Consider the following 27,949-nt stretch of genomic DNA (forward strand, 5'->3'; position numbering starts at 1 on the left):
TTGTTTCTATATCATTTATTGCTGCTCAAATTTTTATGATTTCCCTTCTGCTGATGTTAAGCTTTATTTGTCATTCCTTTTCTAGCTCCTTAAGGTGTGAGGTTAGGTTGTATATTTGAGACTTTCCTGCTTCTTGAGGTGGGCCTCTATTGTAATATACTTCCCTCTTAAGGCTGTTTTTGCTGCATCTGAAAGGTTTTGGACTCTCGTGTTTTCATTTTCATTTTTTTCTATGTGTTTTTTAAAAAATTTCTTCTTTAATTTTCTGGTTAACCCATGCATTCCTTAGTAGGATGTTCTTTAACCTCCATCTATTTGTGGTCTTTCCAAAATTTTTCGTGCGGTTGACTTCAAGTTTCATAGTTTTGTGTTCTGAAAATATGCATGGTATGGTCTTGATCTTTCTGTACTTCTTGAGGGCTGATTTGTGACCCAGCATGTGATCTTTTCTGGAGAATGTTCCATGCGCACTTGAAAAGAATATGTATTCTGCTTCTTTAGGATGAAATGTTCTAAATATATCTGTTAATTCCTTCCAGTCCAGTGTGTCATTCAAAGCCATTGTTTCCTTGTTTTTAAAATCTAGTTTGTCTGATATAAGTATGGCTAATCTGGCTTTCTTTTGACATCCATTACCATGATAGATGGTTCTCTGTCCCCACACTTTCAATCTGCACACCTCTTTATTTTTTTTAATTTTATTTTTTAAAGATTTTATTTATTTAAGGGTGCGAGAGTGAGCAAGAGAGAAAAAGAGAGAGAGAGTGCACAAGCAGGGGGAGGGGTAGAAGGAGAGGGAGAAGCAGACTCTTTGCTGAACAGGGAGCCCATTGTGGGACTCAGTCCCAGGACCCTGGGATCATGACCTGAGCTGAAGGCAGACGCTTAACTGACTGAGCCATCCAGGCACCCTGCACATGTCTTTAGGTCTAAAAGAAGTCTTTTGTAGACATCATATAGATGGGTCTTGTTTTTTTCTTTTAATCCATTTTCATACCCTGTCTTTTGATTGCAGCATTTGGTTCATTTACATTCAGAGTGATTATTAAAAGATATGAATTTAGTGCCATTGTGTTACCTGTAGAGTTGGTATCTTGGCGATGTTTTCTGGTCCTTCCTCGTCTTTATTGCTTTTGGTCTTTTTTTTTTTTTCCTCCTAAGAGTCCCCCTTGAAATTTTTTGTAGGGCTGGTTTAGTGCTCATGAACTCCTTTAGTTTTCGTTTGGGAAACTCTATCTCTCTTTCTGTTCTGAATGAAAGCCTTGCTGGATAAAGAATTCATGGCTACATATTTTTCCCATTCAACATGTTGAATATTTCCTTCCACTCCTTTCTGGCCTGCCAGATTTTGACAGACAGTCCTGCTGCCAATCTGTTCCATCATCCTTTGTAGGTTGAGGACTTTTTTTCTTTGTTGCTTTCAGGATTCTTTCTTTGTGTATTTTGTGAATTTGACTATGGCACCTCTTCGGGATGGCCAGCTTTTGTTGAATGTAATGGGAGGTCTCTGTGCTTTTTGGATTTTGAGGTCTGTGTCTTTCTCCAGATTAGGGAAGTTTTCAGCTATAGTTTGTTCAAATAAACCTTCTGCTCCTTTTTCTCTCTTCCTCATCTGGTACTCCTGTGATATGAATGTTATTCTGCTTTAATAAGTTACTTGAATCCCCTAAATCTACCTTTGTGATCCATTACTGTTTCCCTCTTCTTTTCAGCTTCATTATTTTCCATAATTTTATCTTCTGTATCATTGATTCATTCCTTTGCCTTATCCACCCTCATTTTTATGGCATCCATTTGGGTTTTCCTCTAGGTTATAGCATTTTTAATTTCAGTCTGACTGGATTTTAGTTCCTCTATCTTTGCAGCAAGGGATTCTCTAGTATCTTCTATGATTTTTTTCATGCCCAGCTAGTGTCCTTATAATCGTTTTTAAATCCTAGTTCAGACATCTTATATCTATTGTTTAAATCCCTGTTGTGAATACTACCTCCTGTTCTTTTTTGGGGGGTGAATTTCTCTATCTCATCATTTTGTCCAGAAAAGAAAAGACGAAAGAAAAAGAAAAACAAAACAAAATAAAACAACAACAACAACACTAGATCCTGGGTGTATTTTGGTCTGTTTGTGAAAAGAAACTAGATTTCTGTGTGTGTGTGTGTGTGTGTGTATAATGAAAGTATATAAGAAATAAGTGTATATTGAAATACAATGAAATACATAAAATACAATGAAAGTAAACAAATATGTATATACATAAATTATAAAAACTAAAAGAAGTGTGGAAAAAATAAAATAAATGAAAAAATAATAAAAAATAAAGAATAAAAGTACAAAGGAGGTAAGACCTATTTTCCCCTAGAATTGATGCTTTGCACCCCTCTATGGTTAGTAAACTTTGTTCAACTGAGTTGTTTGTGCTGGTCTTCTGGGAGAGGGGCCTTTGCACTGATTCTCAGGTGGACTTGCCCTAGTAGAAACCTCCAGGGTACAAGGAGGCTGGGTGTGGTGTAAGCAGCAGCTCCAGACTCCACTAAGTGGCACTTTTTCATTCCCTGAAGGTTTTCAGCACTGATTGGTGGTGCCCTGCTCTCTAGCCCTGGAGTTGAAAATTCATGCCCCCCTACTTTTCCATGAGCCTTCACAAAAGAGCAATCAATCACTCTTATCTCCCTGGTTTCTGTCAGAACCCTGCCTATGTCTGAGGTTTTCTATCTCAGGCATGTGACTAAGTTTCATAAGTCCAAAGTTTAGGGACTCCCATGTCACAGACCCACACTATTCCTTCCACAGAGGGTCTCTCCATATTTCTGTTGTTTGCCAGACCTGTCCTAGGAAAGTGGTCCAACAACGACATAGTGGTTCGCAGTTTATGACAATACAGAGCAGAAAGCTGGCACCTAGACTTGCTGTTCTCAGCTGGCTTCCAGCTCCCATGCCTGGGAATAGTGTAGCACTTAGGCACCATCTGTTCTTGCAACCAGGGGATCCTCAGACAATGGTGTCCCACCTGGGATTCTGCCCACTTCACCACCTGAGTGCCTTTAAGCTAGGCACATTCTACACTGTAGCATACTTCTAAAAGTTCCAGTTCTGTACTCCACTGATTATAATACTTTGTGGTAGCCTCTGTAAATGTACTCCCTCCCAGTTGCTCTATCCACAACTACATCACCCTCTATTCAAGTCTCTGCATCTTCTACCTTCCAAAAGATGATCACTTTTTTACTTGTAGACTTGCAGTTTTTGTTCTCTCAGACCTCTGACTGATTTCGCAGGTGTTCAGAATTATTTGATTACTAGCTGTACTTGAGGGATGAGCAAACTTAGGGTTCCTCTAGTCCTCCACTATCTTAACTCCTTCCCAAATGACTACTGACTGATGAATAGATAAGCAAGATGTGATACACACACACAAACACACAAAATGGGATATTACTTAGCCATAAAAAAAGAATGAATTCTTGCCATTTGCAATGACATGGATGGAGCTAGAGGGTAAGCAGAATAAGTCAGTCAGAGAAAGAGAAATACCATATGATTTCACTCACATGTGAAATTTAAGAAACAAAACAAATGATCATAGGGGGAAACAAAGAGAGAGGCAAACCAAAAAACAGATTCTTTACTATGGAGAAGAGACTGATGGTTACCAGAGGGGAAGTGGGTGGGGGGATGCATTGAATTGGTGATGGAGATTAAGGAGTGCATTTGTTGTGATAAACACCAGGTGTCGGGGAGCCTGTGTGGCTCAGTCTTTAAGCATCTGCCTTCGGCTCAGGGCGTGATCCCAGAGTCCTGGGATCAAGCCCCACATCAGGCTCCTCTGCTGGAAACCTGCTTCTTCCTCTCCCATTCCCCCTGCCTGTGTTCCCTCTCTCCCTGGCTGTCTCTCTTTCAAATAAATAAATAAATCTTAAAAAAAACCCACTGGGTGTCGTATGTAAGTTTTGAATAACTAAATTGTACACCTGAAACAATATTACAGTGTATGTTAACTGGCTGGAATTTAAATAAAAACTAAAAAGGTTTTACAGACAGCACATGATCAGAAAAATGCACCATGATCTATGTCTGTTTGTTCTTCCTACTTATGGCAAACTTCCTTTCTCAGAAGCAGCTGGAAGATCTGAAGATAATCTCTAGAGGTACACTTCAATAAAAATTTGGTTAAAATGTCAGGGAATTAAAAAGAACTGATTCCTAAAGGGAATGGAAAACACCAATAAGGTCCATAAGTTAAAAAAAAAATCAAGCCCTTGTCATTCACTCAGTTGTTTTCTAGTCACCATTTCCATGTTCTTTATCCTCCCTCTCCTTTGAGAACTCTTGCTACCAAGAATGAGTCCACAACAAAGCTAGGTCTTGCATGTTCATTGCACATTGTCAGTGTTGTAAAGCTCTTAGAGATCACTGAGTCAAATCTCCTTTGTGCACCAAGGGGGAAACTGAGGCCAAGGAAAGAGGGAAGGATCTTAATTTATCTAGGGAATAATGGAGGTGAAATAAGAACTCAGATTTCCAGGATGTTCTCTCAATGACAGCACTGTGGCCAATAAAAGAGCATAATCAATGTGGTCATTCTGATAATATGGAAACGATCATCATGAGCTGATAATATTTTGACACTATTGTGTTATACTTAGAAATTCCCAGGGAGACTCTTTTGATGTAGCCTTCTAAGCTGGAAACTATGAGAAATTCAGTGGGTAAAGAGGATTCTCTTTTCTGGGGTCTTAGGGAGGCAGCTGTGGCATAGTGGGAAATGCTTGTGCCTCAGTCAGGCAGATCTGGGCTGGAATTCCAGCAAGCACTTACTGCTGTATAGCCATAGAGAAAGTATTAAATCTGTTTGAGCTTTTGTAAAATAAAGGTTATAAAAAACACCAACCACCTAGGAACACAATGAGGATTGAACGAGACAACACATGAAAGTGAGAAAGCACACAAGAGGTAATGTGTAAGAGCTCAAAATGAAAAGAATTGAATAGGACTCAGGTTCTCTCTCTTTCTTTTGTCCTGAATTGAGTAATTGGGTGGTGTGTATGTCTGTGTGTGTGTGTGTGTGTGTGTGTGTGTGTGTGTTGGGGTAGGGGAGGGAGGGAAGGTGAGAGGAAGAAAGATCGAGATTGTTTGAGATTATTTCTGGAAAGTAATCACATTGGCAAACACCAATCTACTCATAAAGCAGTGATCATAGAATATTTTTAAAAAGAGCTTTATTGAGGTATATTTTACATATCATAAAATTCATTCACTTTGAGTGTACATTTCAATGATTTTTATTCTTTACTGAGTGTTGCAGCCATAATCATTATAACTCAACTTTAGAACATTTGCATCCCCAAATAAGATCCCTCATGCCAATTTATATTTAATATTTTTTCTCACTCCCAGCCCCAGGCAACCACTAATGTACCTTCTGTCTGTATTAGCTTGCCTTTATGGACATTTTACAGAAATTGATTCATACAACATGTGGTCTATTGTATCTGGCTTTTTAACCTAGCATACTTTGAGGTTCATCTATGACATACTGTGTGTCAGTTCAATCCTTTTTTATGACTGAATAGTATTCCATTACCTGTATCTATGACAATTTGTTTATCCATATACCAGTTGATAGACATTTGGGTTGTTTCTACTTTATGGGTTATAACATAATACTGCTTCTACAAATATTTGTGTGAATATTTTCAGAAGGTCTAGTTAGAATATGCTTATATTTTTAAAATTTTATGATCAAAATTAAAGCACACATATACACACACTCCTAGAAATTCTGCAGATCCCAAAAGACATGTACACAAGTCTCCTAGGGCCATGGAACCCTGTTTAAGAAGTATTAGTTTAGAGCACAAAAATTTCTAGTAGATCTGTAGCCCAGACGAGAAGATAAATGTTATAAACAATTTAAAAAGATAGGAGAGCTTGGACTATAAACCAGATCTCCTGAGAGACAAGTCAGTGGATTCCACTACCCCAACACTGTATCCACTGTAAGAAATATAACATATTTCCTTATTTCCCTGCTGTACTCACTGAGCAAAGATACACCAGCCAAAGGAGCATCTTGGTTTTTTGAAAGTAGAGAGAGAAAAAAAAATGTGTTTGGAAGTATTTTCGTTTACTGGCTAATAAGAAATATTTCCAGAGCATCAAAATAAAAACAGAACTCTGCCATCTGCCATAGCCACACATATATATGGCTCAAGATTTAACAAAATTTCTATAAATAACAAAATTATGATGGAAGAGTAATTAAAATTCACCTACATTCAGTGTAAAACACCAAAGACCTTGATAGTGAGGTGGGCAGGGGGTTAGGGGTCTGAGAGATTATCTCCTCAGTATAGTAGGGCTGTGTGTTGGGGACAGCACTGCAGTATTGACACTCTTACCTAGGCTGGGTCTAAGAACCTGGGAGGAGAAAGTTGCTCTCCCCGATTCTTCCCTGTCAAAAATCCAAATCCAGGTATACAGAGAGGAAAATAGTGAACCAAAAAGCAAACTCATTCCTAGCAAACAGCTTGCCTCCCTTACAAACAAAAACAACTTATTTTGCTAGTTCAAATATAGACAACTCAACTATTATGTGGGCTCGGGGGCATGTTGAAAATGTTTTTATCAAGTGCCCTTTATGCTTCCACTGACCAATAACTCTCCAGTAAAACGAAAATACATAAAAGCAAGGTGCTCAAAGAAAGATGCCCACACTTTAAAAGCAATGAAAAGGAAATCTTTAAAAGCACTCTCCAAAAGCAGACAGTTGAGTGTGATAGTTGCCATGGCCAAACAGCAATTACAAAGAAGAAAAATATGTTTCATCTCACCTCTACATAAGATACCTTAAAAAGTGAAGTAAAACTTCATTTCCCTATTTCCATTGCCAACTCCAATTTCTGAACTTTAGAAAGGAAGTTAGAACGAAGGTGATTCTGGGTATGGCTTGGAATGGTCACACAATGTTCATACCATGAGGACTTTGCTCTTGGCTGGCATACCTGTGCACTGAGGTAGCTCTGGCAACCAAAGGTAGTATCTGCATTGCTACAGGAAAAGTCAATGCCAAGAAGCTATTCTGGGCTAAGTATTCCAGCCAGGAAGTTTGCTGTCTTGGGTGGGGCTCACACTGAGCTACATAAACACAGTAACTATGTGTTTATAGACATACCACTGGGAGATATTGCCACCTGGCTGTTTTTTTTTTTCTTTCTGTAATGTTGTTCCGGTTCCACTATGGTACCTGTACCATCCTAAAGCAGTTGTTAAGGGGAAGCCTTGAAGCAGTGGAGAAAGCCTTGCTCTGGGAATTAGAAGACTTGGGCCAAACTGTCCTCTGGCCTAACAAGACATTATCTAATCTGAACTGGCTTTCTCTTCTCTAAAAAGGGATAAAATAACACCCAATTCAGGGTCTTTGGAGGATGAAATGGGTGTAAATGAGCTTCATAAAGTCTAAAGCAGGTACAGTGAAGAGGGCTATGTCATTTTTATCATTGTATTATTGTTATTATTGCTGTGTTACAATCACTATCTTTCCCATAGAGCAACAGTGTTGGACTTGAACCACTGCCAGGTGCATGGTGACCTTTGAACACCTAAGGCCTGCTCAAGCTGAATCATCTTCTGTTTGGGTATTAGTTTTTACCCTACAAGAATGTGTAGACATGACTAATTAAAGACTGAGAATAAACCATCCCAGAAATAAAAGAACAGAGAACCTAAACACTGAGGCTGAAAGCCTTGGCTCATACATATTTGCTAATACTTGTGTGATGTCAGGCTGCTTGGTGCAGGCTTGTAATTCAGTTGCTTCTAATTCCCAGTCCAGTACAATGGGGCCATTTTACTTTTCCTCAGGTGCTTTTAGCACCTTCATCAATGGGTTTCCCCAGGAGCCCTTAGTCAGTGATTATAGATGGATTATCCCCAAAGATGCATTTAATAAAATCCTGAAAGCAGAGGTCTTGCTGTAGAGAACATTCCTTTTCCAGGGCTAAAACCTGGTGATGAAGTGCATGTGGTGCCTAATGCACTTCATTAACCACCAAGTACTTGTGGGATGGGAACTAGCTGTACAGGATTCAGAAAAATAACCAGACAATAAAGAAGAATACAGTCTCCAAGGAGTTTATTCCTCTCTGGTCATGGGATGTATAAGTAGGACCTAAAGCAAAAACACAATGGGGCTCCTTTTCTTCTCCCACTCAGCTTCCCCTAAGTTGATTGGAAGATCTTTCTGGGAGACCGCTGGGAGGTAGTTTGGGAAAATCAGACCCCAGGGGCACCTGGGTGGCTCAGTTGGTTAAGCATCTGCCTTCAGCTCAGGTCATGATCCCAGGATCCTGGGATCGAGCCCCCATGGGGCTCCCTGCTCAGCAGGGAGTCTGTTTCTCCCTCTCCCCCTGCCTGCTGCTCCCTCTGCTTGTGCGCCCTCTCTCTCACGTATAATAAAAATAAAATCTTAAAAAAAATGATAACTCTAAAAAAAAAAACAAAGAAAGAAAATCAGACCCCAGAAGGAAGGTCAACTTGGCTCAGAAATTTTCTGTAAGTTTGCAAAGTCAGCAAGACCCAGCCCTGCTCCCTGCTGGAGTCGGAGAGTTATACTACCTCAAATACAGAGTAAGGCCCAGGTAATCAATCCATTGGGAAATCACTTGCCTTGCCCTATGCCACAATGCAGAAACATTGCTATTAAAACATGCCTTAAGAGCTTCCAGCTGACCCAGGGAGTGCAATGAGTCTAGAGGAAACTGGCAGAAGAGGAAAGCAGAGGAAACCTTATAGGCCATAGCAGGTTAAGAAATACAGAGAGAGAACAAGGAAAAACACAAAACAAAACAAAACAAAACAAAAAAAAACAACTCTGTATCCTGGATGCAGATGAAGTTGTGCTGTTTCTCAATGGAAGACGACTGTTACCTCACCAACAATTTACAGACTATTGGGTCAGATGTCTTTTCCTGGTATAGGGATGAACTGCCTTAATCCATCTCCTAAGTCTCTTCCTTAAGCAAGTTAGTGATCCTTTAGGGTTATTTAGGCAGTATCTAGTGGAGATAAAGTACTAGTGCCCTTCCCTGTCTTTCTTTCATAGCCAAGAGCAGTTTTTGCTCTCCTTGTTCTTCCCTGGACTATACACTCAGTCATGGGATCCACACTTGGGTCTGGGAGTGGGGGTGGGTATGTGGGGCAGGTTGCATCTCCCAAATATGCATTGCTTTGGATAATTTACTAGTCTTTCTAGGCCTCACTTTCCTCATCTTTAAAATAGACATAATGTGTGAAAAAACTTTTTTAAAGTAAACTTTTATAGACTGTAAAGTACTGAAGATATAGTTGACATATTTACTCCAATATCTGCAATCTCCCTGGAGGAGGATTTTGAAGATGAAATAATTGCACTCCTTCCACCTCTAAATAAGGTAAAAGTCTCAAGTCTTTACCCAAACTAAAATCAGAAACTCTTAAATTGGACGGTGGAATGTGGGGAGGGGGCAATAGAATGGATGTTCCTACTGCCTCCAGTCTTTATCCACTCTTTTCATACCCCAGGGGCAAAATAAAATAAGATACACAGGTAGAGAGTCTTGTCTGATCTTGCAGCCCTTCTCACTTTTTGAACTCTTGAGGGACAGTGCTAAATGGAAAATCTCTTAGATTTACACTAGGGTCAGACCTGGTAGAGAACATACCTCCAGGCCTGGTGCAGGGTAGGAGTAGGGCAGTTGCTGGGAAGGGAAGAGAATAGGCTCGGTATATGGGCAAGAACATTACCTCCTTCACCTCCAGGTATAAAAGCCTTATTTGTCTCTTCACCCTTTTTACTGCCAAAGATTCTTGTTTTCTGGAACAGATATGCCAGAAAATCAATATCACCTTACTCCATAACATTGTCTTCCAGAAAGTTAAAATTTCAAGATATTGGAGAGGGCTTGCTATTCAGCCCTACAACACCAACTAACTTAAGGATAGTCACTTTTCATCTACGGGCCTCAGTTTCCTCATCTGCAAACTGGGGATGGTAATCCTTGCCTTGCCCATCTCAGGGTTTGTATAAAGATCCAATGAGATAATGGCTGTGAACACACATTGCAAACTGTAAAGTGAATCACCTGTATATGCAGTAAATTTCAGCATTTCCATCCCTAGGATTACTGTGCCCTATCTCCATCCTTGGTTTTTACAAATTAAGTTACATCCAATATTCTGGACTATATATACTATTTCCAAAGAAAGGAGATAGTTGCTCCACTCATCTGAGAACTGTTTTTCTTCAAATCTGACCCACTGTGAGGGAGTGAGTATCAGCTCAAGTGGCCTATTATAGACATAAGAGGGACTTAAAAACAATCCATGATGCTCACATCTCAGCCCTGAGGTTCTCATCTGTCCTGTGCCATCAGCCTTGGGGAGTGAAGTTCCACTTTATTCTGAGAAGCATGTGGAACTGGTGGTGAGGGCTCAGAAACTGATTTTGTTCTACTCTAAAGCAAGAAAGCACCAATGGTCCTTGAGCTGCCTTAAGGTCAGGCCTCAGTGAGAACGTCCAGTCCTCAGGGACCCCACTGCAGACCTCAGTAACTTCACTCTCACTTCAAAGACCAAAACTCTGAAGTGAGTTTGGCCATTGGGATCTAGAGATTTAGCCTTGGACTTTAGAAAACCAGACACCAGGAAGGGACAAAAGAGACAAAAGTAGGAAGATTAAATAAATAAATAAATAAATAAATAAATAAATAAATAAATGGAACTCTAAGAAGTACCATTTAAAAGATCAAAAAGACATTGAGTTGAATCTCCACTAAAGAAGGATAAGAGACCTATATGTGGGGAGGAAGATCCTGGCAAATGGGCTAGCGCCAGAGCTGTCCCAGACACAAGTCTAGGAGATGAGTGGGGAATCAAGGTGTCAAGCCTCCCCCAAGATGCATGTAGAAGTGTGCGTGTGTGTACTATGGAGAGGGCCAGTGTGAAAGAGCTAAAGGGGAAGGGTTTGATTTTGTCCCTGAAGTGCTAGGTAGACATATCAATATCTGTATTGTACTGAGAGGCTGCTCCTTCAGGTCTACCTGACAAAGATGCAAGCAATAAAACTCTACGCCATTCATTGGCATCCCCTCCCTTTTTCTCTATCATTAAGCTGAGCTAGGAACATGTCTGGTAGTTCCATGGCCAAAGAATCTGGCTCTCCAGGCTAACTATAATAAGGAAGAAAGAAATGCTGCAGGTCAGTCTTGGAAAATGGTGAAGATCCATCAGTCCTTTGGTGGGATGGGATAGGATGTGCCCCATTCATAGAGTACTAAGTGTTGTGGATACCACATCCCAGGCCCCTGCTACTGTTGTGCATAGGAACAAAGCAGGAGAGTCCAGAGAGAATGACCAGGCAAGGTTGCCAGAAGCCCAAGAGACCTAGGGAGGGAGCAGAGCAAGTTAGAAATCTGTGGAGCAATCTCATTAGTCTCCTGTTCTCCTCATCTCTCTCTCAAAAAAAAAAACACCATATTTTAGGTCAATGGTTGAAGATTCAACAGTAGAAATACATCACTTAGCTAGGTTGATGACAGTTCTACCCTGTTCTATCTTGGTGAGACCATTCCTCATGAAGCCAGCTTTAGTTTTAAGCCCCACATTCTCTAGAGAAACACAAAGTGTTTTTTTTTTTTCCAGAGAGGGAATGCTATCTTTAGACCTCTTCAGGGCTGTCACAAGGCAGAGAAAGCAGATGAGGTCTGTGGGCCCAAGGAACAGATTCAGGGCCCACAAGTAGATACTACAGGGAGACAGAAGGTTTTTCTTTACATTGAGCTCCAATCTACCAGTCATAGCCGCAGTACACATTGGGCAGTAGTAAGCTCTCTGACACTGCAAGTATGTGAGCAAAGGTGACACCAAACATTTGTTGGGGATATTACAAAAGGAACTCAGACATGAATTGGAGGACGTGGAAGGGAAGTGGGACTAGATAACCTTGATAGTAAATAAGCTGACTGGTTTGATATCAGTGTTAGATTTCACTTACATGTTGTTCACATTTTCTTGGGTAGACGTAGGGAAGGGGGAGTCATTAAAGGGCCTGGACAATATCTTAGCTGCAGAAATATGGAAAAGGGTTTTAAAAGGTAGTTGGTTATTTGAAAAGTGGAATCTATCCTCTCTTCTGCCTCATATTGCCTCATGCTACTTAAGCCTTTGAGAAAGTAACATCGGCTATGGAATAGTTGCATTGATAAAGTTAGACAAACTCTGGAATGGAGCCCCCAAACTGGACTCTAGCTTAATTCTACCACTGATTGGCTCTGTGACTTTGAGCAAATCACTTTCCCTCTCTGTCTCAGTTACTATCTCTATAAAATGAGGCTAACAAACTCTGACCTGCTTACCACAAAGGGGTGTTATGAAGATCAGACAAGTGTAGTCAATATGGAGGGGTGTATAAATTGGACTGGGGCTGGGAAAGGAAAGAAAAATTAACATGATTTAAACATTTTTAATGCATCAGACACTATAAAAGATGCTTGCACATACATTTCTTACTCAACCCTCACAAGAACTTATGAGGTGAGTAGTACTCTCTACTTTTTATAGTTTAAGGACCTGGGGCTCAGAGAGGTAAAGGGATTTATACAAGATTCACATAGTTATTAAGGAGTAGAGGTAGATTTCAAATATAGGGCTACCAGATGGCAAGGCTTACAGATTTTCCCATTGTGTCGTGGTGCTTGTACACATGAGCAGAGATAACTGAATATGACTATAAGACAGTGAGGCCCTGAGAGAGCTTGTAAAAGACCAGGATAGAAAGACCAGCATCATGTCAACCTGGTTACTTCCTTGACAACTGTAAGCCCAGAAATGTGATCTTTAGCTGACAGACTCCAAAGATTAGCATAGCCACTGCTGCCCCTCCAGTGTTTCTAGCTTGCTCTTTCTCTACCCCTAGCTCTACTGAACAACGTATTCCAGAGGAAAATTCCTTGGGAGGGTGATCCTCAGTTTCTGGTCTTTCTGTCCCACCTTTCCAGCTCACCTCACTAGAGTTAAGGGCTGGGGACTTCAAAGGACATATTGAACTCCAGTCTGTCTTCAGAGTTTTCAGCTGTGTCTCCCCTCAAGGTCTCAGCTCTAGTACAGGAAGCTGAACTGGAAAACTTTTGCAGGTCTAGTTCTGTGCATTCGATGGGGGTGTGGACCCAGTGGGAGTGGCTCTCTGAGGCACAGGAGGCCATGGTAAATGACTCCTGTGTGGGGAAGCCACAAGTTGAGCTGCAGTCGTCATCCAGGATGGGGTTAAGTGGCTGGGTCTCAAAGATTCTTTCACTCGGTGGGGACCCAGGACTGGTCTCCCGGCCGGGTGGCAGGGTGAAGAGAGATTCCTCTTCTGCTGCCTCATCAGCCTCAAACTTCAGCGAACCTCCTGCAACTTGAAGCAGAAAGCCACTGGGTCACCCAAAGGCAGGTGCTCCTCTCAGTGGAGCACCTGGTCCTGAGTACAAGAAGGGCAAGGGTCTGGGAAGTACTGCTCCCCTTCCCCTCGCTGGAGATCAAAGTACCTAGCACCAGGCTGAGGTGATACAATGGGGAAACACACTTACACTGGGGTATCAAATTGAGGCTACCTAGTGGTGGATCAGGAAAAAGAGTCAATTTCTCCAGAGAAACACTTTGTGGGCAGCAGGATTTTGACCCTCTTCTCTCTTGATCTTCCTCCCTTGGTGTTATGCCTGTGTGTTATGTTGTGCCATATGGCAAGAGGCACATTCCAGATGGAATTAAAATTATGGACTTTAAAATAGTGATATTATCTTGTATCACCCAGGTGGCCCCAATGTCATTACATGCGCTCTTACAAGCAGAAGAATAAAAGCAGAGGAGTCAGAGTATCAGAGAGATGTGACATGAAAAGGACTTGACCAATCATTACTAGTTTTGAAATATGAAAAGGGGTCATAAGCCAAAGAATGCAGGTAGTCTCTAGAAACTGAAAATGGCCCTCAACTGACAGACAGCGTGGAAATGGGACCTCATCCCTATAACTTCAAGTAACTGAATTCTTCCATCTTCCTGAACAAACAAGGAGATGGATTCTCTCCTCCAGCTTCCAGAAAGGAACACAGTCCTGTGAACCCCTTGATTTTGGCCTTGTAAGACTCTAAGTAGGGATCCAGCTAAGCCTACAAAGCTTCTGATCCACGAAAATGGTGAGATAATAAATGGGTGTTGTTTCAAGCCATTAAATTTGTGGTAATTTGTTATGGCAGTGATAGAAAAGTAGTACATGCTTCATGCATAAGTCTGATACAGCATCAGGTTATAAACTGAGAGCCCATGGGATGTGTAATTTTTTGACCCACTGCATTGTGGTTGGTTTGTTTGTTTATTCATTCATTCAGTATATACGTATGTATGTATGTATGTATGTATGTATGTATTTTATTATTAGAATTCATCATTAGAGCTTAAAACTATCATACAGAAATTCAGATTTCTGGATTCTTCTGAAAATTCAGAAGATCTTAAAATGTTGACTATTCCCCCATGGTAAAATAAAGAGAAAGAAGAAAGGAAAGGAAAGGAAAGGAAAGGAAAGGAAAGGAAAGGAAAGGAAAGGAAAGGAAAGGAAAGGGAAGGGAAGGGAAGGGAAGGGAAGGGAGGGAAGGAAGGAAGGAAGGAAGGAAGGAAGGAAGGAGAAAAAGAAAAAATGAACCACCTGGAGCTGAGTAGCAAATTCCCCTTTGGACAAGAGATGAACTAACTCTTTAGTTTACTCTAGTCCCTACTCCTTTCTATTACATCATATACTGGATGTAATTCACACATTGATTTTCCCTATATGACTCCAGTATGCATGTTAGTCAATGACTCCTGATAAACACCCTCTCCAAATGAAAAAAAAAAAAAGTCTTTTCCTCTTTCTCCTATGGAGACTCTGAAAGAACTACATGCCCTCACATCCCCAGAGAAGGGTACTTCATTATTATCTTGAGGACAGGGGAGAAGCAGAGAAGGGTTACCCATTTCTCCTTTCCTGAGTTAAGAGGAGGGAAACAGGCAACTCTCAGACGTTGCCTCATCTTCATCTTTCTGAGCTCTGGAGCCTAAATGCATCATTGCCCATGTTCCATGCCCATGCCCCATGACTGGGCAACAGCTCTCTTGTTTGAAAAACTGGCTCCAAAGTCAGAAACAAGATCGTCCACCCTGAACCACAATGTTCCAGGATCCACCAAATAGTAGAGGAGAAAGAAGCAGAGCTTAAGAGGGTTCATAAAGGGTAACAGTGTTCCCTTTGTGTCCCTGCAGCCCATGAAATGCTAGAGTCACCACTGCTTAAGCCAAACCTACATGCTAGGCCTTTTATAGATTATCTGGCATGTCCTAAAGCCAAACTTACCCAAGGAGGTCTATATAAAAGAGATCTTTCTACATAGAAGTTAAAAAACTGATATTGTTTTGGGCCCAGTGTCCAGTGGGCTGAGGAAGATCTGAGCACCAGTGTATCTAAGAAACTTTATCCTCCCCCTTTCTTACTAAATAAGCTCTATTCACTAGCCTGGATTCCTGTTTAGATGTCATTGCATAGTTCTCAGTTCTCTCAATGACACTAAAGCTGCACTGAACCTTAGTATTCTGGGCTTGTCTTCTAACCCCTTGCCTATTCCTGGCCAGCCCATCATCCCATCTCCCATCTTTGCCTTCAGTGACCTGGACTTTCTGTCCCACATTTTTGGCTAATGGCTAGAGTTGTGCTGAGAACAGATCACAATGGTACTCCTGATATTAAATATGACCTTCCATCTGCAATTTCCATGGCAATCTCCTATGGGCTGAGCCAGACCTCTTTAAGTGTCAGCATTCTCTGGGAAAAAAATATCTGGGTCCACCAGCTCCTCTGGAAACTGGGCTCTCAGTTACTCACATGTGAGATATTACTATACTGATAACAGTTGCCCAAGACCTCATCCACTTTTATTACAGTCATATCTCAAAACCAGCCATTCATCCTCCATTCCTGACAAGCTCCAGAATCTATATAAGTAGAAATGAAGATTAGAAAAGAACTTAGAAACCAACTAATCCAATGTCAATTCTCATTTTCAAGATTAGGGATAAAGAGGCCCAAAGACGCTGGATGACTTATCTAAAGTTGCATAGTAATGTATAGGTTGATTTAGAACCTAGGTATCCAGATTCCATCCCCAGGGTTTTCTCATGATGTTGTGTTCCTTTATGAACCCCTGTACCGTAATGAATCAGATTCCATAAACTTGCAGGGTTGGCCTCAGTTGCCTCTGAAGCCCCATGCTTTCTATTGCCACCCACAGATAGTCCACCCCTGAGGTTTTTCAGCACTGTAGGGAAAGCCTAGAAAACTCTGAACCCCAGAAAATTCCTCTCTTCTGCTAATTAGAGCCTTGATCCTGATTCATGTAATATGTGAAGCAGCTACCCTTACCGCGCTGGCAATGTCTGTTGAAGAACTGCTTGCAGTAGAGGAAGAAGAGCCCCAGGAAGGCCAGGGTAAACACCACGAGCAGACTGCTCATCAGTGCAACAAGCGTGGCCTCCTGAGGGGGCACTGTGGGTACATCTGCCTTCACAAAGCTCAACTGGAAGGCACCTGTGAGACAAGAAATTGGGGGAAGTCAGTCACTGTGGGCAGTCAATAGTCACCTTAATACTGGGACTGGACTTCCTTAGGCCATTGTCCTCTCCTTAGGAACTTCTCCAGTTAGGGCTGCTAAGCTGGTTTTAATTCTTTGTAGAGCAGGGAAAAATATAAAGAATGAAATGGAGGTTGGTATGGTATCAGTTGGTATGATATCAGTTAAAACAGTTATTCAAAGATATACATATTTTATGGTCTTTCCATGTCACATCTAGTTATATAACCTAGAAAACTGGAAACAAACTAAAATGTATATCAGTAGGGTACAGGATAAATAAATCATGTAATGATATAATATTATCATATAACTTAAAATAAAAGACCCATATGGATCAATATAAATGATCCAGTAGGGAAAAAGCAAATTGGGACAAGTGAGTATATAGCTTGAAGTAAAGATTATATAGAATCTTTAGAAAAAAAGGAATTCTATTAGACCTGTGGAATCTTTGTTCTTTTTAAGAAAACCTGAAGCAAATATGCAAAATGTTAAAATTTATTAATTTTGGATGTTGTGCAACTAAACTTTTTTTAAAGATTTTATTTATTTATTTTTGAGAGAGAGAGAGAGCATGAGCAGGGGGTAGGGGCAGAGTGAGAAGCAGACTCCCTGCTAAGCAGGGAGCCTGACTTAAGACTCGATCCCAGGACCCCGGGATCATGACCTGAGCCAAAGGCAGATGTTTAACCGACTGAGCCACCTGGGTGCCTGCAACTAACCACTTTTATATTTTTCTTCATTTTAAATATTTCTACATATTTGAAATATTTCATAATATAAAAATACCAATAATTTAAAGAGTGTGAGTGTACATATATATGGTAAATAGATAAAAATAATAGAAAAAATGGATAGTGTTATGGGAGTAGACTAGATTTTAGTCTACTCAGGCTTTTACTATTCCTAAGCAATAGAGACTCCCTTAAACCTGATAATATCATCATTATCATCTACAAGTATACAAATATTATAATTTATAAAGTGTTTTCTAAATCTATAAATTAATTATACTTAGGCATCCCATAAAGTATGAAGAATGGTGATTATCATGACTTACATTCTTTTCAGATGATGTAAAGAGGGTTATGCAGATAATGTATTGTGAAACAAAAATTCAAATCTAACCTTTTCCCTTGTCAATCTGCTCTACAGGAAGGAGTAAAGGTGGTAGGGGAAGTGTTTACTACACTGTCCCTGTCTTGCTACCACTCAATGGGTTGGAGGAAAACAGGAAAAGAGAACTGGATACACACACTGAACCTCAGAGGTGGGTGTCTGCTTTGTGCATGGGATGCACTCTTGGTCCTGCAGTCCTCCAATGCGTGTCTTTCGGTAGAACCTATGGTCAGAGCAATAAGGAATGGCAAGATAATAAAATAAGCAAAGCACGTGGGCTGGTCCTTACTGAGACCATAAGCAACTTCTAAAAGTCGTGCCCTCCTGGAAGCCAGCACCCATCCCCAATACTCATGAATGATCTGCCTCTATGTCTGATTCTGAATCAGAGTCCCATATGCTCCACCTCTTCCCGCATTCACCACACCTGATAGCTAAAAGGGGAATTAGTCTTATAAGAGAGGGGAGCACTGCTTTGAAATCAACTGCTTCATATCTCTTTTATGTCTACAGTGAGATTTACCTTGAATCTTGGGCCTTGGCTCAAGCATGCCAGCATGATAAAAAAAAGTTGTTAAGTATTCATCTGTGGCTGACCATGTGCTAGGCACTTTGTAGGGGGATCGTGGGAAGACACTGCTTCTCTCCATGGGAGCTTAAGCTCATCATGATATGGACAGTTAGAATACTTCAACTAGACTCTGAGAAGTAAGGATGAAAAAGACCTCCAAGGAATATAAAAGGTCCCGAAAAGCTTGGTCTCACACAGCAGGCTCACCTAGGCAGACAGTCCCCACAGACAGCATTAGACGTAGCTGTGCAGTTGGCCTTCTGGATACGATTGATGACAGCACAGGTGATGCAAGTCTGACATCTATGGTGGCCCCAGCTGCTTTTGAATCTGCGGGGAGGGCAGGCTGTGCAGTATGCATCTCCACCTTCTCCATAACCACAATCCTGCAGAGAGATGGGAATCACCAACATTGCTCTACAGATATTTGGAGAGAGGATCACCTATGGAACAAATAGACATCATATATGGTAGTGCTTTACAAACCACAAGTTGTAACACATTTATGAATCATAAAGTCAATTTACTAGTTTGAGATCAGCATTGAAATTGAAAAAGAAAAAATAATTATATAAAATATCAGAGGGCATATACTAATGCTAAGTATCAGTCAGCATAGGCTAGGTTATGCTATGGCAAAAAGCAAATTCCAAATCTCAGTGTCTTAAAAGAACACAAGTTTATTTCTCACTCACACTATTTGCCTACCAGAGATCTAGTAGGAGCTATGCTTTACATTATTCTCACTGGGCTACACAAGGTGACTGAGGCTTTATCTTTGTGTTGCCATGATTGGAGCATCAGGGAAAAGAGAACATTGTGAATTGCCACTGGCTCTTATTTTCTTCCAGAAATGATCTATTTCACTTTGTTCACATGTCTTTGACCACACATATCATCTGATTATTAGTAACTACACAAGTAAAAGAAAATGAAATTCTGCAATGTTTTAGAAGTCGGGAAGGTGGAAATATTTGACAAATAGCTATATCACTACCAATACCTCAATATTGTATGGTAAAACTTTACCGATAAAATATATGCAAGTATGTATTAGATTGTGATAAAATATGTATTCTTTACTCTTGGAAATGGTAAAAAAAAAAAGTTTGAATGCCAATGATATAGAGGATTGCTGAGTGATCCAGCTGGTTCTTGTCTCAGGTCTAATATTGACTTAGTGTGACTCTAGCCAGCCCCTCTCCACTTCTGAGCATCAGAAGCCCCAACATCTGAAGAGGCTGAAGTAGATAGTCTCTAAATATTCTTCCAGTTCTGACATTCTAACTTAGGTACAAGGCAACTGCCTGATATATCATAGCTCTTTCTCAAAATACAACTCTAGTTATCAAGGGATATTAACCATTTGCTAGCTGTGGCAGAAGTTGGCTGGTTGTTTGCCAAACTAAGTCTCCTTTCTTCCTGAGAATACCACTAGCCAACATTCCCTAACCCCATTGTAGTTAGGTGGGTCCATGTGCCTAATTTCTAGCTAATGGAACATGGACAAAATGATGTATGGCTCTCTCAGGCCTGGCCCCAAGAAAACTGCCTTTTCCCCCCCTTTATACTTATTTTATATTTAAAACTGCCTTAACTTTATTTATACTGTGATTTTCTGGCACAGGAACACCGAGAGAAATGCTGAAATCAGTATATTAAAAATGACAGGACATCAAGAAAATGAAGGAGGTGGCAGCTCCAAGCTCTCATTTCCTCATAGTAACATAGAAAAGCATGCAGAGGGGCACCTGGGTAGCTCAGTTGGTTGAGCATCCAGCTCTTGATTTCAGTTCAGGTCATGATCTCAGGGTCCTAGGACTGAACTCCACATCCGGCTCCATTCTCATCAGGGTGTCTCCTTGAGGATTTTTCTCCCTCTCCCTCTGCCCCTCCCCTTGCCTGTGTGTTCTCTCTCTCTCCCTCTCAAATAAATATTTTAAAAAGAGAAAAGTATGCAGAAGTTGTCAGAATCAAAGTTGTCAGAACTCTGGGAAACAAAGGTTTACAGCAATTAAGCGAATGCTGAAGCAAGAAGAAGACAACTTGAAAATGAAAGGAAAGCTTTATGCCATTTTTGCTTGGTTTTACTGCACCCCTCTCCTGAACAGCACCAGTTCTAAAGTGAAGGCAATCTTAAAGTGGCAGCAGCCTGTGCTCTTAGTGGGAGGCCTTCATCCCTCATTCTAGAGTGAATTGAGCAAAACTTATTCACAAATTATTGTGTATGATGGTTCTAACCTGTTTGTTGGCTACCTGAAAGACTGGTACAAAGTGTTCACCTCTGTTTCACTCAATTCAGAATTCAGACTGGAAAAGGGTAGGCATTTATTTTTTATAAATGTTGCAAAGCAAACTAACAAACCACAGATACCTGGGGCAAGAAATTATGAAGAAAGAAACACAATATACTTCTTTTTTTTTCCCCAAATATTTTTTTTATATTATGTTATTCACCATACAGTACATCCCTGGTTTTTGATGTAATGTTCGATGATTCATTAGTTGCATATAACACCCAGTGCACCATGCAATACGTGCCCTCCTTACTACCCATCACCAGCCTATCCCATTCCCCCACCCCCTCCCCTCTGAAGCCCTCAGTTTGTTTTTTCAGAGTCCATAGTCTCTCATGCTTCCTTCCCCCTTCTGATTATCCCCCCTTTCTTTATCCCTTTCTTCTCCTACAATATACTTCCTAAACTTGGAAAAGTTAGAAAAAATGACACAAATGTGTTGGGAAATGAAAACATTCAGAAGCACCCATATATACAGGGGAATTTAAAAAGGCACATGCATTCCTAGGGCAAGAAACATGCTTATAAAAGGAAAAGACCCAAAGCTTACACATTGGGCTAATCCATAGGCTGAGTGCAAGTTTGGCTAAATGTTGAAGGAGTGCTTTAGCACAGACCTAATCTGCAAAGACTGGGAAAGGTCCATTTTTGTTTATTTTTTTTTTAACTTCTGGCACTCAAGGAAATCTCTATCAAAATATTAGTGGGGCCCCTGGGTGGCTCAGTAGGTTAAGTGTCTGCCTTCGGCTTAGGTCATGATCTCAGGATCCTGGGATCCAGCCCCACATAGGGAGCCATGTTCAGCAGGGAGTCTGCTTCTCCCTCTCCTTCTGCCCCTCCCCCTTGCATGCTCTCCCTCTCAAATAAATAAATAAATAAATAAATAAATAAATAAATAAATAAATAAATAAAAATATTAGCTAACCATGACCTAAATGAACACAGACTAAGTGACCATGACCACATATGGAAAAGAATACAGTGTTTGAAAAAGGAGTTTGGAAAAACACCTAAATAAATGAACTAATAAAGCCTTCAATAAATACAATTTTTTAAGAAAGCTAAATGTGAGGAAGAAAAAAAACCCGATTAATGCCACATTATAATAAAAAATGATTAGTTTTGAACAAAAAAAGTGACAAAACATATAAAGAAACAGGAATGTACGGCTCATTTAAAGAAACAAATAAAATTGATGGAAAGTGTTTCTGAGTAAGTCCAGATATTGGACTTATTAGACAAAGACTAGAAGACTAATATCTTAAATATATTCAAAGAAAAACATGAACTAAAGAAATCAGAAATAAGTGTATGAACAAAATGGTAATATCAAAGTTATAGAAAGAAACCAAACAGAAATTCTGGATCTGAAAAGTAAACTAACTGGAATGAAAAAATTCACTATAAAAGTTGAATAGCAGCTCTCAGCAGGTAGAAAAATGAATGAGCAAACTTGAGGACAGCTGAAATTATCAAGTCTAAGAAACAGAAATAAAAAGGAATGAAGAGAATAAACAAAACCTAAGAGACACCATCAAATAGACTAAAAAACAATTGGGATTCCCAGAAAGAAAAGAGAGAAATAAAAAAGCAGAAACAATATTTGAAGAAATAATGGCTAAAAATTTACCAAATTTGATGAAAGACATTAATAAACACATCCATAATGCTCAATGAACTTAAAGTAGGAAAAATTTAGAGACCCATAATAAGACATATCACAAATAAGATGTACAGAGCCGAAGACAAAAAATCTTGATGTTAACAATAGATAAACAATTTGTTAAGTACAAGGGATCATACTTTTTCTCAAAAAATATGGAGGCTGGTGGCAATAAGATGAGCCATGTAAGTGTCAAAAGAAATAGACTGTTATCAAATTATTCTTTAGCCAGGAAACAAATTCGTTAAAAATGAAGGAGAAATTAAAACATTTTTAGATAAACAAAAGCAGAGGCAGTTTAATATTACCAGATCTGTTCTACAAGAAATGCTAATGGGAATTCTCTAGGTTAAAATTAAAGGATGCTGGATAGTAACTCAAAGCCACACAGGGAGATAAATATCTCTGGTAAAGGTAAATGCATGAACAAATATAAAAGGCATCATTATTGCATTTTTAGTTTTTCACTCCACCTTTTATTTCCTATATGATTTAAAAGAAAAAAAATAATAATTATAAATCTATGATATTGGGCACATAATTAATAACAAAATTGACAATAATAACATAAAGGGAGGTGAGACAAAGCTGTATAAATCAGAGTTTGTGTATGCTATTGATACTTGGTATCAATTCAAACTACATTGTTAAAATTTAGGATGTTAAAGGGAATCTGCATGGTAACTAAAAAGAAAATATCTAAAAACATACACAAAAGAAATGAAAAGGGAATTAATAAAACATCTTACTGCAAAAAAAAGTCAGCTAGCAAAAAAGGTAATAATGTAGGAAATGAGGGAAAAATGGTATAAAATATACGTAAGACAAATAACAATGTAAAAAGTACTCTCTTATCATTATTACTTTTTTTCTAGTATTTCTCTTAATGTCAGTGTTTTAAATGCTCTAAAGGCAGATATTGGCAGACTGGATAAAAAACAATAACAAGGGGCACCTGGGTGGCTCAGTCATTAGGCATCTGCCTTCGGCTCAGGGCATGATCCCAGCGTTCTGGGATCGAGCCCCACATTAGGCTCCTCTGCTGGGACCCTGCTTCTTCCTCTCCCACTCCTCCTGCTTGTGTTCCCTCTCTCACTGGCTGTTTCTCTCTGTCAAATAAATGAATAAAATCTTAAAAAAAAAAGAAAAAACAAAAGGAAAGGAAACAGTATGGAATTTCCTCAAAAAGGCATTGATAGAAATACCATACAATCCAACAGTTCCACTTCTGTGTGGTTATCTGAAGAAAACAAATACCTCAATATAAAGAGACATATGCACCCCCCCATGTTTGTTGCAACATTATTCACATTTGCCAAGCTATGTGGCTTATGGAGGCAAACTATGTGTCCATCTATAGATGAAAGGATAAAGAAGATACTGTGTGTATGGAATATTAGCCATAAACAATAATGAAATCTTACCATTTGCAACAACTTGGATGGACCTAGAGGGTATAATGCTAAGTGAAATAAATCAGACAGAGAAAACCAATAATTTCATTTTTTTGTGGAATCTAAAACAAAACAAAACAAGTAAACAAAATAAAATGGAAACAGACTCATAGATACAGGAAACAAACTGTTGGTTACTAGAAGGGGAGGGGTTGGGGTGGGGTAAGTAGGTAAAGCCGATTAAGTGGTACAAACTTCCAGTTATAAAATAAGCAAGTTATGGTGATGTATGTAATTGGAACTATAGTCAATACTATTGTAATAACTTTTTATGGTAACAGATGATAAGTGGACTTTGTGGGGATCAATTCATAATATATAGATATATGCAATCACTATTATTTACAGTTGAAACTAATAGGATAAATGATAGCATGCCAATAATAATTCAATAAAATGTTTAAAATTTAAAAATAAAAGTATTTTGCAGTACTTTTTTTTTTTACTTATAATCTAGATTGACCAAAAATCTAAAATGTTTGACGACATTGTTGCTAAAGCTGTAGGGAAACAGGCATATAGTTGGTGGTGATAGATGCTGGCTAACTGAACATAGAAAAAAAAAAAAGGAGAGGTACTGGGGTGTATGGTGGATTACAAACTGACCATATGATAAAAATCACATTATGGGAAACACAAATATGAGCCAAATGTAATAAAATCCTTTATAATCTTAAAAAAAAGAAAGAAAAAGAAAATGGCACAGCCTCTCGATAGGGGAATTTGGCAATACCTAACAAAATTGCATAAGCCTTTACTCCTCAACCCAAAAATTGTACATTTAGAAATCTATAACATAGGTACAATTGCAAAAATACACAAAAGTGTGTGTATAATTCCATAATTCTACTCATAGCACTGTATTTAATAGCAGAACTGTCCATCAAGAGGAGACTTGTTGCATAAACTGTAAAACATATACAGCGAGTAATTTGCAGGTATAAAAGAATGCAGACTATCTGTATATAATGGAATAGATGATCTTCTAAACATATTTTCAGTTGAAAAACTTGAAGGTAGTGAAAAGCATGATACCATTTATCTAAAAGGTGGGTTATGTAAGTTTGGTAACAGTTCACATACATAGATAAACACACACAGTTTTGCTTATATTACAGAAATAAACAATAAAACGATAAACCTTAAAACAATAGAACGATAAACCTTATACATTTAACTTTGGAATAATGTATTTTCACATAATTATAGAGCAAAATTAAATTAACAAAAATCCCTAAAATTTTAAGTTAAAAAAGTAATCTAAAATGAATAAGAGACAGAAGTGTTTGCAGATGGTGGTTTGCCTCATCCCTCGAATACTACCTGAGGAGTGATAGAACAATCTGCACAAATACAGGGAGGGAAGAGGCCACTTTGAGGAAGGTAGGAAGTGCAGAGACATGGCTTGGGGGATAAATGGCTCTTGGGTGCTGTGGAGGGGAGGGAGCCCTGGTCACAGATAAAGGTAAGAGAGAGTGGAGTGCTTAGGGATAAACAAAAGGTAAACACTTCCCCAAAGCATTTGGCAGGGAAAAAGAGGTGCTGAATTTCATGAGTTTTTGTAACCAGTGGGGCTCAAAGACTGGAGTTTTAGAGGTTCCCAGAATTGATGGGATGGAAACCTGCGGACGCTGCCCTACTCTTGGGCTAGAGGCAAGAAAACAACCCCGGGGGCAGACTGTGTGATCTCAGGATTACCTAAAGGGCATGGGAAGAGACTGTTCATACTTTTTGAATCACATCTGTGAGAGGTAGCATTGCCTCTCTGGGGACAAAAGAAACAGCAGGCACCATTTCCCTCCCCTCCCCTCAGCATAGGTGCAGAGACACCTGCCCAGGGCAGCTAACCCAGACACTAGCTATCTGGCAGGCTTGCTCCAAAGCCACACCTCTGCACTCTGTTGTGGCTGCCCTTCTGGGTCAAACCTGCATCAGTCCCAGCAGGGCAAGAACCTTTCCAGAGGACGGGTTCAGGTCCCCACACTGGTGTGGAATTTTAAAAGTCAGCAGGCCTAGGTAGGGTACAGCCCAAGGTATGCTGCTCTACTCCAGGCAGGCAAGTGAGCCAGAGACAGTATGAAGTCAGCAATCTAAAAAATGCTTGTGATAAATAGGGGGAAGTTATTTGCTCCTCTGAAAGTGGTTCCCTAATAGCTGCAAACACAGACTTCCCTCTCCAGAGACAAAGGAGCTGACTGGTGCCATTTCTTTCCCCCACCCCTCATCATAAACCAATTTCAGTAAACAGTATGGGGCCAACAGTGGGTGCCTAACCTGCTTACACCAAGTTCTGTGCCCCTGTCCTCTGCTTCTACTGCTTTTCTTGGGCAAGTGTGCCTAACAACCAGCACAGAGGGCCCCTCTCCCAGAAGACCAGAACAAACCACCACAGGCACCATGTCTACTAACCAGAGTTCTGCAAAGCTTCAGTTCTAGTGGAAATATCATCAGATCTATTTTAAGAAGCAGACCAGAGCACACCTAGTTAAAACTCACCACACTCTGGCCAAGGTCCAAACACTCCCCACAGTAGGCACAGAGAAACTCTGCAGATGACTGACCTAGGGGGTAGAGCAACCAAAACACAGCAGCAGAGTGCACACAGCAACACCAGAGACACTTACGAGTGGCAGGCTCTGGACATTATACGACCTCTTCTTAATAAAGCCATTACTCTCAGGAGCAGGAAACATAGCAGCTTTCCTAACACAGAGAAGAACACAGAGACCTAGACAAAATGCCAAAATGGAGGAATTCATTCCAGAAGAAAGAACAAAACATCACAGCCTGGGATCAAATTGAAACAGATATAAGTATTATGTCTGATTTAAAGCAACAATCATAAGGATACTATCTGGGCTTGAGAAAAGCATGGAAGATGTCAGGGAGACATTTAATGCAGAGATTAAAGAGGTAAAAAAAAATCAGGCCAAAGTGAAAAATACAATAACCAAGATTAGAAACTCACTGGACAGGGGCGCCTGGGTGGCTCAGTTGTTGGGCATCTGCCTTCGGCTCAGGGCGTGATCCCGGTGTTATGGGATCGAGCCCCGCATCAGGCTCCTCCGCTGTGAGCCTGCTTCTTCCTCTCCCACTCCCCCTGCTTGTGTTCCCTCTCTCGCTGGCTGTCTCTATCTCTGTCGAATAAATAAATAAAATCTTTAAAAAAAAAAAAAAAGAAACTCACTGGACATAATGACCATAAGGATGGAAGAAGCAGAGGAACATATATGTGATATAGAAGATAAAATTATGTAAAGTAATGAAGCTGAACAAAAAAGAGAAAAAAAATTTTGGATTACAAATGTAGACTTAGGGACCTCCGTGACTCCATCAAACATACAAACATTCATATTATAGGAGTCCCAGAAAAAAAAAGGAGAAAAGAGGGAAGAAGGTTTATTTGAGGAAATTAGAGCTGAAAACTTCCCTAATCTGGGGAAGGAAACAGACATACAAATCCATCAGGCCCAGAGAACGCCCATGAAAATCAACAAAAGCAGGCCAACACCAAGACACATTGTAATTAAATTTGCAAAATATAGTATGATGAAAAAATGCTAAAAGTATCAAGACAAAAGAAGTCCCTAATTTACAAGGAAGACCCATAAGGCTAGCAGCAGATCTCTCCACAGAAACTTTGCAAGCCAGGAGAGAGTGGCATGATATATTCAATGTGCTGAATGGGAAAAATCTGCAGAAAAGAATACTCTATCCAGCAAGGCTATCATTTAGAACAGAAGGAGCGATAAAGAGTTTTCCAGACAAACAAAAACTACAAACTAACATTCAGAACAGAAGCAGAGATAAATGTGTTCCCAAACAATTTAAAACTAAAGGAATTTCTGACCACTAAAACAGCCCTGCAAGAAATATTAAAGGGGACTCTTTGAGTGGGAAGGAAAGAACAAAAGTGACAAAGACTGGAAAGGAACAGAGGAAATCTCCAGAAACAACAACAAGATAAGTAATACAATGACTCTAAACACATACCTATCAGTAATTACTCAGAATGTAAATGACTTAATGTTTCTGTTAAAAGACATAGGGTGTCAGAATAGATAAAAATAACAAGACCCATATATATGCTGCCTACAAAAGACTTGTTTTAGACATAAACACACCTGCAGATTGAAAATGAGGGGATGGATAAACAATTATCATGCAAATGG

The 27,949-nt window shown here is 39.8% G+C and overlaps 1 protein-coding gene across 7 annotated transcripts in view; it reads right to left on the minus strand.

Moving 5' to 3' along the window:
* Positions 1–5,199: 5,199 nt before the first annotated feature.
* EDA2R (ectodysplasin A2 receptor) overlaps positions 5,200–27,949 on the minus strand; it is a 54,086-nt gene continuing 31,336 nt past the window's right edge. For 5 of the 7 annotated variants that reach the window (XM_057312183.1, XM_057312181.1, XM_057312170.1 and 2 more), the window contains 4 exons: positions 18,571–18,806; positions 17,930–18,015; positions 16,463–16,627; positions 5,200–13,429 (listed from right to left, as the gene is read on the minus strand). In XM_057312183.1, coding sequence (XP_057168166.1) covers positions 13,047–13,429; positions 16,463–16,627; positions 17,930–18,015; positions 18,571–18,806 — 870 coding nt within the window. In that variant the 3' untranslated portion in view covers positions 5,200–13,046. The remainder of the gene's footprint in view (positions 13,430–16,462; positions 16,628–17,929; positions 18,016–18,570; positions 18,807–27,949) is intronic. The other 2 variants (XM_026487606.4, XM_057312185.1) reach the window with 2 other exon arrangements.

The sequence above is a fragment of the Ursus arctos genome, chromosome X (assembly GCF_023065955.2).
Source record: "Ursus arctos isolate Adak ecotype North America chromosome X, UrsArc2.0, whole genome shotgun sequence".
Classification (NCBI taxonomy): domain Eukaryota; kingdom Metazoa; phylum Chordata; class Mammalia; order Carnivora; family Ursidae; genus Ursus; species Ursus arctos.